The following is a 12,410-nucleotide window of genomic DNA, read 5'->3' as shown; positions in this document are numbered from 1 at the left end:
GTAGTCAACTCTGCTGAAATAAAATATAATCAAGAATTGTGGATAGGTATGGAGAACACAGAATGCAGAGGCTTATTCTCTGCGTGTGTAGGTCACTATTGCTTCTTCTTCATTTATTTACTCTTTTTTTCGATTTTTGAAGCTAAAAATGTTTGATGCCATCCTGCGTTCCCACACCATGTGACCTTATCTAGCACAGAATGGCAGCCGAATATAGTAGACTACGAGCACCACTAGCGAGAGTTACAACTCTGTTTTTTTGTCCGCATGTGCAGTGCCATCGTGCTGTCACTACTGTCGCCAGTACAAGGCATCCGAGAGCTGGCTGTCAGCCTGGCACAGGCGGCATTGAACTCGTCTCACAAGGGGTGCAGCAGGCCCCATCTTCTTTTCAAGGAGATCGACCAGCATGCTGCAGAAGTGGCCGCTGACACGGAGTACGTGCTTGCTAACCCGAATGCTGGTGTTTCAGGTTCAGTGATGACAACAAGGGGAGGTCAGGGGTGGTGCTCGCCACCCCAAGCAAGTAATTGGTTGCTTGCTCCATTACGCGACAAGAATTTGGTAGAATTTTTTACATTAAATTGCAGCTAGTAAAGGGACATTGCCTTCACAATGTGTTCTTTTCATTTTATTTTTATGAGGAGCAATGCTACGTAAGCATCATGCCTACCCCAAGTTGAGTTAAATTGATGAAGTTGGGGAAATGTTTTTATTGGAAGGGACGGTTTAACCAGCACATTTTCGTGAAGTAGCATTTGTTGTTTTTTTTCCTAATTTGGCACTTGCCTTTGATGTGAATTTTTTTTTCTGGTCTGTGGACGATTGTTCCTATGTAGAGTGACAAATTTCTTAGAATGATGATCCACAAATATATACCTTATAATCTCATGTAAGGGCTGCACCCATGTATGGACCACACCCTCTGTTCTGAACTATATAATTGAGAAAAAAAATGTGGCTGTACTTTTTTTTTTAATTCGTGTATGAGCCGCATCTACAAAATTCACTCCCAAATTTAAATAAAAAGTGCGGCCCTTACACAAGTTTCTTATACAGTAGCTTGTTACAATGCTTGTCTTTAGGGTCCCTGCAGGTGCATTGTGCTGAAGTATGATCAAACTGAAATTCAAAGAAGGTGCCAGAACGAAAAGAAACTAAAAAAGGTAAAAAGTACCGTGGGCATTCGTGTAAGGACTGCTCTTTATCTTTGCGATTTTGACGGTGTGCAGCCATTACATGGAACCCGTGCCCTGTTTATGGGGTGGCACGTTTTTTTATGACGTATTAGCACTTCTGTGATGAAACTTTTAAGTACATAATGCATTAATTAAAGGTATGGACGGTACAGTGCACAGTGACATGCTATATTACTTGATAGCCAGCACGAGCCACCTAAAATAAGATGCTGGTAGGCCACTTTTTTGGCCAAAGTTTCCTTCCCTTCTTTGGCAGAGGTATGTGCATACAACTGTTGGGCCATAGCACCTTACTGAGAGTAATGATGGTTTGGCCAAAGGTTCGATACAATGCTTAGCTTGTGCGATCTGAAGCCATTGGTGGGAGCTGGCCTTACCTGGGTTGCTTTTCTGATCGCTTTACTGGCAAAGGCATGAAAAACGTCAGTGGTACCTTCATTTTAATGTCAGAGTATTGTGTTGTGCTTAACTGGTAGCATGGTTATGCCTTTTATGATAAACGGCGACTAGTTTCAAAGCATCTTTGCTGCGACTTCTATGCGAAGCATGCCCAACCGCTAGCGTCTGAGCCAGGCGGGCAGTGCAGGGAAGTACGGCACTAGCATGGGAGCACCCTGTTCCGACTTTTGTGCTGTTGGAGATAATACCAATAACGTTCTGCCTTTTTTGGTGTAACACCCTGCTCACAAGTAGAAAGTGAGGCAGTCTGACGAAACAACACGTCATCAGCATGATCACACTGGTTGTACAGAGTGTCGTAGGCAGGTTTCACCATCTGTTGGCTCTGGGTGGAATGCACCATGTGTTTAAATGACACATGTGTGAAGTGAAATTCTTTTGGCTGACTTTATTTCTTTCTAAATTATTGGCTGCCAAGCCGTGGTTGCAGCCCTTGCACTAACACAGCCCTTACACAAGTATATATGTCAAACGAGCAAGGCGTTGATTAGTGCCAGGACAGCACAGTGTTCCGCAGTCCCCGACTGGAGCTGCTTGAAAAATTGGCCATCATTTATGAACAGTAGCGGTTGATGAAGTGTCTGAATAGCCTTGCTCTGTGTCGTGCCTGCATGCAGGGAGCTGCTGGAGCTGATAGTCACATGGAGTCATGGCCTGAAGAAGCAGAATACACTCCTGGTGCTTTTGAACCACCCTCAGGTTCCTGTGGCGATGCAGAATGGCATACTCCAACTGGTGACGCACGTTGACTCCAAGGTGTGTGGACTATTGATGATGACGACGGGGGGGCTTTGATTTCGGTGGCAGAAAGCCACTGCGACAAAGGTGCACAGTGGCTGTCATGTTTTTGGTCTGCACGATGTGGGAGTCAAAGACTAGGTTTTTTTTTCCCTAAGATTTCACCCCAGAGAAAGCTGAGCACCAGGCCAAGGAGAAACTTGTCTCTGCTAGAAAACTGATGGGTAGTGGCACTGGGTATCGAACCCTGCACCTCCTCCGTACTAAGCAGATGGTCAAGGCCATCACTGCAGTGTTGGTTTTTTTTACCTATTTTGCTTCGAGGGCTTTTGGTTGTGCCACGTGCGTTAAGGCTGATGTAATGTCTTTTGTGTAGCAAAGTGTTTCGGAATGGAAAGTAAGAGAGCTTTGCTTTGACAGCATTCTTTTGAGATTGGTTGAGTTGCTCATTGCATTACTTCCTTGTCTCAAAAGTAGTTTCATTGGTTGCGTTGAGATAAAGGTTCAGATAGTAGTTTACAAGACATAGGTGTCAGTTGCCTTCCATTCATATCGCCAGTAAAAGCAAATGGCATGCCCCCTTTTGCAGTTTAACTGTACAAATCAATTGTATGCAGCAAGTTGCAGTAAATGCCACTTGGAAGTGTTGCAGTGTTTGAACTTTTAGAATGTGCAGGCAAAGTCGTATCGGTATCAGATTTTTTTGTCAATTTTTATCTGTGTGCCTGAGCTGCCTGTTTTGCGTATTTCTGGCCTGGTGAGATTAGGCAATGTCCTGAAGCTCCACCCGAGCACTGAGAAGCACTGCAGTGTAGAACTCCGGATAAATTTTGACTACCTGGAGATTCCTTAGCTGGTGCTGACATTACACAGTATACTTCAGCAGAAGTGAGGCACTCTGGTATCTGTGCTTGTGGTGAATAGATAACTTCACATTTAAGGGTATAATTTAGCATTTTTATTTTATTTCTCAGCTTTAGGTTGTTGCAAAACACTGGGAAGCTGCTTTGTATTGACATTTTTTCTGCTACAAAGCTCGCTGTAAAAGCTTTCGCCATTCGCACCACCACTGATAGTGGCATTGGTTGCTGCTTACAAGATGTGGGTGCAGGTTGCCTTTGGTTCATTTTGGTGGTCAGAACAAATGACTTGCCTCCTTGTGTTGGTTAATTTAGTGAATTAAAGCTGTATAGACAGCTAACTTTTGGATGTGTGTTTTCTTCTTTCTAATGATGTGCCAGGCATTAGTATACGTGGAGTACCACATGACATTCACCTACAACTGCTGAATAATTTATAATCTCATTTCTCTCTCATGCTGTTTTAGTTTCACTTTCAGTGGCCGAATGATGCCAACTTGCAGTTTCAGTTCACACAAGGCATCACAAAAAATGCGAAGTATTGACTGCTTCATCATTTTAATTCAATACGTTAAAGCCAGTCCACCTCAAGAGCTGGAATGACAACGCATGAAGCAGCAGCAGTTATATTGCATTTTTTTTATGCCTTACGCATGCAAAACTGACATCACAGAGCTGCCGAAACTCAAACCAAGAGAGCATGGGAGGAAAATTATATTATAAATTATTTAGCTGCGGAACGGAGATACCACGTGGTGAGCCATCTATAGTAATGTCCTACACATCACTGCGAAGAAGACAACATGCCACCAAAATGCGTTGTCGATACTCTTTTAATAGACGTGACAGCTGCGAGATGCTTTAAATGCCGCAGCATTTGGCTACAAGGTGGGATGAACAGAGATATTTTTAATTTTGAAATGTATTGAAGCTTCAAATACTTAGAAATGTGGTGCGTGAATTGGGTTTAATGGCAAATGCAGTTCAGGAACTATTCAGAAAGCAGCATTGTCTACCTTTACTTGGCAGTTTATTAACCTGGTGGAAAAAGAGTTTAATGTTCAGTATAAGAAAATCATTAGTGGATACTTTGGTCTGTTTTGAGCATGCCTGAAGTGGGTGTAGCATATGTATGGTACTGACACAGTGAGATTGTCATTGAGCAACTCTGTGTGTTTGTGTACATCTGTATTGTTTGTTGTCAAGATGGCTACTCCCGCTAAATGGACTTTTTTTTTGACGTGATGTAACTTCTGAAGAGGGGACTTATTGACGGGGGAGAAGGGACTAGCGCACAAAGCAGTTAAGGCAGTGTAGGCAGGAACCACCGACGAATGCCAGCAGCCTAAGCTTGAGTCTCGTGCGGAGGCGACCAGCGATGGTGATGAAATGTGGCTTGGCTGCATGGTCTTCATCATCTTCCTTGCATTCCCATGACATTGGAGAGTGGACTTCAACATGATATGCTTATGGAGCATATGAACAAACATATTTTTTTCTTGATGAGTGCTTACTGCCTGAAGACACAAAAAGGAGAGTGAATATATAAATGGGAACAGGCTTGCTGATCTAACATGTAAGGTTTACAATTATTTGTTACTAGTGCCCAGGTATGCTATTTTGTGCACTTATTGCATGGGCCCAGACTAGCAACTGGCTAAGGGTCCAGATGCTTTTGTTGCCCACTTTTGTAAATGTGTATGTTCCAAAGTAAATAAAATTGAATTGAAGTGCGCAAGGTACTGATCACGGGGTCCCTGTGTTCAAGTAGAGTATGGCACTGCTACATCACAAGTGACAGTGACCCCGCATTGGGGCAGGGTGCATCACATTCTTCTTGCCAGAAGCACCTGCCTCCTTTCACTGTTTGCTTCATAGGTGCATGACTGACTGCCACCCTGCCACCCTCAGTGGGCGTGGGAGCAGCTACGTGATGCGGCTCTTCAATTTAGTCCGTTTCTTTGCCGAGGTTACTTCATGTCTCCAGCTTGGCGCCTTGTATACTTTGGAAGCACGGGAATGCAACGACTCGCCAACAAGTTTCGTCAGCTTTCACGGTGAAGACTTTGATCACCACTGGCAACCCTGCTGGACCGCTTCCTCGTGGATCAAGGCATCCGGATCGACTATGTCATCAACACTCGTCGTCGATAAGAACTGCTGGCGTGTCCCGGAACTGTTCAGTGGTGCGGCTACGTGATGTGGCTCTTCAATTTTGTCCGTTTCTTTGCCCAGGTCAGTCATGACTCTTGTCTTTACGCAAGTAAATCGGACAGTGCCTGCTTGTTGCTGCTCCCACGCCCGGGAATACTTTTGTCTTTGTTATGTGAGTGCGTTGTTGTTAAAGAGCTGCTTCTGCTGTCCGGTGATGTGGAAGAAAACCCAGGAGCACTATGCAATACCGGTTCCCACGATGCAGGAGATGACGACGATGCACAGCAGAGGCAGCTAAGTGATATGTGTGGGTTTCTACAGGATATGAATATTCGAACCGCCAAAATAGAGAAAGAACAAGTCTACTTAAGGGGGGACACACCTCTTAGAACTTTTTTCCTTATTTATGGGTGGATCTGGTTGAAACTTGCACCATTTGTATATTTTTGCATGGTAATTTCAAATATCTGATTAGTTTTGTTGTAGATGAAATAGTTTTCAAAATTTCACCTAATTCATGTTGCTCATTTGGAGGTGGGCTAATTACTAAACACTCTGTGGCATGATGAGAATAGACCTGCCAGAGTGATCTAGAAGGACCATAGAGTGCAACAAGACAAGGATTATTGTGCTAGAAGAATTTCAACCAAAGTTACTCCTAGTCAAACTTTTGTGACAAAAAGCCCAAGTTGGCCCCCAAGATTGATAATTCATTTTGTAAATGTTGCCTTGTAAGAACTGAACATATTTTAGTCTTAATGCATTGATGTAGTATCAGTGATGAGGAATTGTAGTTCATAATTGAGGACAGTATTCAGTGCAAATGAAGAGAGCTAAAATACTAAACAATCTGGAAAGAGAACATTTTACGATAGGGAGTGAGGTAGTGGAAGTGGTAACAGTACATCTAGGCCAGGTCATTCACATGTCTCAGCCAGGTCGTGCGCAAATGCAGAGCATTTGAGAGAAGTGGGTGCGAGTAGATTGGGGTTTAAGGCCTTTGGCATGCACACAGAAGTTATGAACAGTGCCTTGCAGTATGCTCAAAAAGAATTTTAAACTGCATTCCTTCTACAAATCTTTCGGGCAAAAAGTGGTACACTAAGAAGTTTAAAATTGCGAGGAGTGCAGTCAACCACTGAAAGAAAAACAGGGTTAATGCTAAGATATGGAGGAGAGAGCTGTGTGAGTTGGCAATAAATGCAAATCAAAATCAGAGCTGAAATCTTGAATAGGCTTAGGTAGGACATGCATTTTTAAAAGCTGACTGGCCTTTTGGGTTATGGAGTGGTTGCTGGCAGCAAGAAACTCTGCTCTTGCCTTCATTTTATGGACATATTGCTTTGTGCTTTAGGTGCCATAGCCTGTCGTAGGCCGCATGTACTTGTAATGAATTATCTGCACAAATATATGGCATTCGTAGACTAGGCAAACTCTAATACCTCATCAATGCTCACTCTCTCTGTAGTGAACTTTGTAAAGTCTGTTAGTCACCACTTTGTTGCATGTCACCCCTTCACTACAACATCCCTCATAGCCTGAGTCGCTTTGGGATGTTAAACCCAAATAAACAAAACTAAGCATGTCACCCCAAATGGGAGCCGCGGTTATGGTACTCAGCTGCTGACCAGAAAGATGCAGGTTCAATTCCAGCTGCAGTGGTTGCATTTTAATGGAGACGAAATGCTAGAGGTGCAGGAACTCTGTGATGTTAGCACACTTAAAGATTTATCCATTTCTCTAATATCTAACAGCCTGCACTGCTTTGTGTTTTTAAACCTCATAAAACCAAGCAAAATTAGTGGCTACATAATTTCTTAAAATTTCCTTAAGTTTATTATTATTTTCTAAACATTAACAATTTCCTGCACCTCTACTCCTTCATCTTTGCCTCTCTTATTCCCTCCTTGCTGAGTAGCAGGTCAGTGGTTTTGAATGCCAGTGAAATATTGTTTTTCATTTCATTCGAAAAACTCTCTTGCTCTATTGCTTTGTTAGTTGTATTATGCAGAAAGATGTGAAGCTTAGATCCAAGAGCTATGGTCTGGATAGTAAGTTCTATATTCAAGGATAGTCAGTTTTATATTCAACCATACTTACATTACTTATTACGCTATCTATGCTGACTTCCTTTGTAATGGGCTACCTGGCATAGAAGTGCTGTGACCTGCAGCAGTAAACATCTTTTCAAGGCAAATTTCTCAGTTACATGCATAAATAGATTGGGCAAGCTCATGTGCTTGTGAAGCTCATAAACTTGCATTTGTTTTCATAACCTTTGCTGTGATGCACTGACTCAATGGAATATGCTACAAATCTTCACTGCAATTAGATATGCCTAATATAGTGAGACATTCATGTACTCAAGTTTGGCTTAGTACACTGTGCTCAAATGAGTTTGTTAGCTGGCAAAGATAAAGCAAGGGTGGCAGTGTTTTGTAATGTCCACAGGGCATTCTTGCAAACTCCAGTATGCGTGTCATTCCTTTCTTTTCATGAAACATGAAGTCTTCCCTTCACGCTCATGTTTGAAACAAAATGCTGCATGCTTCACCACAGTAAAATTGAAGGCCATTGTGCTGCTCCACAAAATGATATCTGGCTGCAGCTGTAGTTGTGGTATGGAAAATTGGCTAGGCTATATTTACACATATTCATCATGGTACAAGCCATTTGCATGCCACACAAAAATGTTGATAGTACAATATCTAGCAGTATTGCTTTGGAGAGTACGGTGCTAAAACGAGAATAATGATAAAGAAAGCAGACAATATATTTTGGCAGAGGCATCAAGATTGCTAAATTTTTTGGAAAAGAATTTTTGGGACGCTCCTCAGAAGGTTAAGGAACTTTTATACTTCACTACCATCTGACCAATTATGGAGTATGCCAGTGCAGTGTGGGATCCTCTAGTCAGAACCTATTGTGATATGCTGGAACGCGTTCCGAATCGTGCGGCGTGGTTTGTCAGCAACAGATATACTTTTAATTATTCGAAATAACAGTATCAAGCAGGACCTGAACTGGGACTCTCTGGAGGAGTGCCGTTTACGAATAAGGTTAGCATTCCTTTACCACATTTATTTCAAGGAAACTACTATTAACCCCGAAACTTGTTCGCTGCCACCTCATTTTGTATCCAGAAGGCACAACCACGACTGCAAAATACATGAGATAAAATGCGGTACTAATGTGTTCAAATTGTTTTTCTTTCCACATGAATGTTGTAAGCTGCCTCAATGTATTGTTGAATGCCAGTCCAAAGCAAAGTTCCGAGCACTGTTGTTGGAATTGTGATGTGCACGCATGCTGAGCTGCTGTTTTTCTGCTTTTCCTCTTGCCCTTCCCTGAAGAATTGACTGATGTGAATGCGCTGTTGATACTTTTTTATCATCGACCATAGATTCTTTCCCATCCTGTACAAAAGGTTGGCACATGCTGTAGGATTGATTGTGTATGTATGTAATGCGAAGGCAAGATAACCACTGGTCTTTAAGGGTAACGGAGTGGGTTCCAAGAGAAAGTAAGCGTAGCAGGGGGCGGCAGAAGGTTAGATGGGCGGATGAGATTAAGAAGTTTGCAGGCAAAGGGTGGATGCAGCTGGCAAAGGATAGGGTTAATTGGAGAGACATGGGAGAGGCCTTTGCCCTGCAGTGGGTGTAGTAGGGCTGATGATGATGATGATGATGATGATGATGTGCTAGGGCTGCAGGATTCCAAGATTGAGAAAAGCAGTGGGAGGCCCTGAGCCAGGTAGAATAGTGAAATTTGGCTAGTAGCAGACAGGGATCATGCAGCTTATGGAGGGCAGGAAAATTGGAGACTTATGTAAGTGGCTGTAGACTCAACTGCACCATCTGGGCTTGTGATGCAATGTGTAAGGCCCTTTGGTTCTGGATAAAACCTGGTTTCTTCCTGCTGTTGAACACAAAAAGATTCTTAAAGACCAAGTTCAGCCCAATTTCTGTGCAAATGTGCCTGTAAGAAAGTGTGGTTTGATGGTGCACAAAGCTCAAGAACTGCTGAAGTGTGGTGGAAGTCACATATTTCTTCTGACAAATTTTTAACAATTCTGGTTATTTTATTTTCTTTTTAATGTTTATTGTTTGTCGATTTGCTTATAATTTTAGGATAAATTGAACACTACATGTACTGACTGGTATTTCATTGCAATAATTATACCCATAGTTATGAAGCTGTGTTCGAAGGTAGGTGTGCATTTAGTATGCATGCTTTGAATTTCAGTGATTGTTTCTGCACTGCAAAATGGAGGACAGGTCTCTGCTGTGTGAGTTTTTTGCAATGGAGTGAAAGTAACTGTAGCAGCGTTTGTTACTGGGTCACCCGCCCAAACATTCTCCCACAGGATCATCGAGCTTCTGAATACCTGTGGCTCAAAGCTCAAAGCTCTGATTGCCCTTTCCGAGGTTTTCTGCATTAACCAGTGCAAGGCCAACGGCTCAGAGCTAACAGGCATTTGAAACCATAGAGCTATACACAGTAGTACTGGGACCGTGCAGCAAGTCAGCGTTAACGAGGTCGCGATAAACGGGAATTACTGTAGAAAGCTAGTGTGAAAAAATAGTTTAGTTGTGCTCACGGAAAATGCTGTTTTTTTTTCTTAGTCATTGAAACAAAGCAATGCATATAAAGTTTGATATCTTGCTGATCCCTCAGATTTTTTTTCCAGCTAAAGACCAAGGGTAGCATGGAAGTCGTACAAGTCAGCAAGTTGCGTGCGATTTGTGCCAGTGACCTGGAGCAGGCTGGGAAATTTGTGAATGGCCAGTGGTATTCACTCAGTAAAGCAAGCTTTTTCTGTAAGTACAGTTTTTGGCGTGGCATTGCTTAAGGATGCATGTATTAAACTGACTACTCTGCACCTACCCATGCTTCAAGAACAGTGAAGTACATGAAAAAAACTTGATTGGCGAAAAAAATTTGCTGCTTCTGGTATGTTTTCCCAGGAAAGTATTTTCCATTTAAAGGGCTCAGTGTGCTGTGAAAAACCTTAATAATGTGCTTGCTGTTGCCTTTAGTCAAATTTCTCTTTCCACATCTTTGTTGGCCTGACCTTGTAGCTTGTCTGCATGAGATTGCTTGAGATTGGCTGCTACCTACAGTTTGCTTTTTGTTGCTTTTTATTGGTCGTCACATTCTTTGCTTGGCAGTGTCATGCGGTTTGGGAAGTAATCTGATCTGATTTCTGCGTTGGCCTGAAGTTCAAGCTTTTAGATGTGGTGGCAGGTTTAGTTCGCTGTAACTTGTTCGCTGTTCACTTGTTCGCTGTAACTGCAGTTTCACCATGAGGGTTAGTCCTTGTTTATTGTGATGTGGTGTCATTTACTTCGTGCATAAATTAATGAAGCAAGCGCTATTTTTTGTAATAAATGAACACTCATTTTAATTGCAGCCATTATAAGTGTTCTTGACACTAAAATGGCTGTCTTCTGGCATTCAGTATTACATCTTAAAACCAGCCTGAAGGCAACACAGAAGAGATGAGCACAAGACGAGGCTGGTCTAACAACTGAAGTTTTATTGAAGGCAAGCAGCAAAAGAAGACCTGCAAAGAGATGCACGCGCACAAACCCCAAAGCAGTGAGAGGGCGAAAAACAATCGAAAGGCACTGCCATACTAGTAAACGATCTAAAAAAACAAATTCCTGAAGGTTCACCGACGGCTTAGCCACGCACATGTCCTTAGCCTTACCAATATAGTAAGCCTCAGCTATGTCCGGACAGATTATCACTTCCATAAACCACTGATGTACCGCGAAAATCGGGCGTGCAAAGAGACAGGTCGTCCTCCGATTGCATTGACGAGGTTGAGCGTGCAGTGCCAGGTAAGAATTCGCCTTCCCTCCTATACAGTGAAGGTGCTCTCAGTCAGCCGCACATTCAGACATCTGCCTGTCTGCCCATAGTAGTTTCAGCTACAAGGCAGTGGAACGTGAAAAACCCTTTTGCTTTTGCAAGTGGTGAACCTTTTTTATCTCCTACTGTGCATAGCAGATGATTACCGGTAGTTTTATCGAGCCTAGTTTGAACGGTGGTGCAAAGGGCTCCTACTTCGCTTTTAGCTATCAAGACAACAGCAAGATCATACTTAAATTTGGTACGATTTGCTTGAGATGGTGCGAAATGCCGTGGAGGTAAGGTATAGAGGGCACATTTTTGTGCTGCTCCACTACGTGAGCATCATCCGAGTGGTGTTCCTTTCCCTCAAGCGAGTGAAAACACACTGACAGGTGCACGAGATGGGCAAAGGGGAACCCAGCTGCCATTGGCTTGGAAACCTGCTCCGAGAATGAGCTCTCAACACTGTAATGGCATGACTTCCGTAAAGCGGTCGTGATGCATGCGATTGCCAACCCGTGCTTCACCAGCCGCAAGTAGTTCAACTCATAGCTAAGAGGTTTTCCTCATCTTAGGCTATGGTGCCAACACACGTGGTCGTCTACAAAGTGCAGGTCTATATCAAGAAACTGCAAACGGTTCTGCTTAGTGAAAGTCAGACGTAAAAGATAGGCTTTGACCGCATGCCTTAAAGATTTCTAAAATGTCTTGTGGCAACTTATCTGAGCCCTCCTTGTCCATGAAAATTAGGTAGCCATCAACATAACGAAATGCTACTATGCCGAGGTCTTCCAAACAGAGCTTTGATGCCGTATCGACTCTGTACAGAAAAATGTCGCGGAGGAACGGTGCGACCTGGGACCCTCTGCATACGCCTGATCTCTGATGTAAATACTGCCCTGCCAACTCGCAAGAGTGGAGTTCTGTGGAGATCTAGTTTCTTGTGGACAGCAACCTGGGCATGTGCTCTGCAGTGCGCATCGACATGGAGGACCTGTACTATTCATTGTCACATGATAGACTTCTGAGGCATGTGCAAGACTGCATCAGGGTGGACAATGAACAGGCTTTTACATAGTTGCGTGATTTCGGTTGCTAGCTTCATGGGGCTGTTGTCCTTTTACCGCAAATCTGGATTTGT

General features: G+C 43.1%; 1 protein-coding gene across 1 annotated transcript in view; it reads left to right on the top strand.

Moving 5' to 3' along the window:
• LOC144112730 (uncharacterized) overlaps positions 1–12,410 on the top strand; it is a 31,507-nt gene that overhangs the window by 15,792 nt on the left and 3,305 nt on the right. The window contains exons 10-11 of the mRNA XM_077645556.1: positions 305–437; positions 2,276–2,414. Of these exons, the coding sequence (XP_077501682.1) occupies positions 305–437; positions 2,276–2,414 (272 nt within the window). The remainder of the gene's footprint in view (positions 1–304; positions 438–2,275; positions 2,415–12,410) is intronic.

This window comes from Amblyomma americanum, chromosome 1 (assembly GCF_052857255.1).
Source record: "Amblyomma americanum isolate KBUSLIRL-KWMA chromosome 1, ASM5285725v1, whole genome shotgun sequence".
NCBI lineage: Eukaryota > Metazoa > Arthropoda > Arachnida > Ixodida > Ixodidae > Amblyomma > Amblyomma americanum.
The sequence above is the reverse complement of the archived record's forward strand: the minus strand, read 5'-3'. Positions and strand labels throughout refer to the sequence as shown.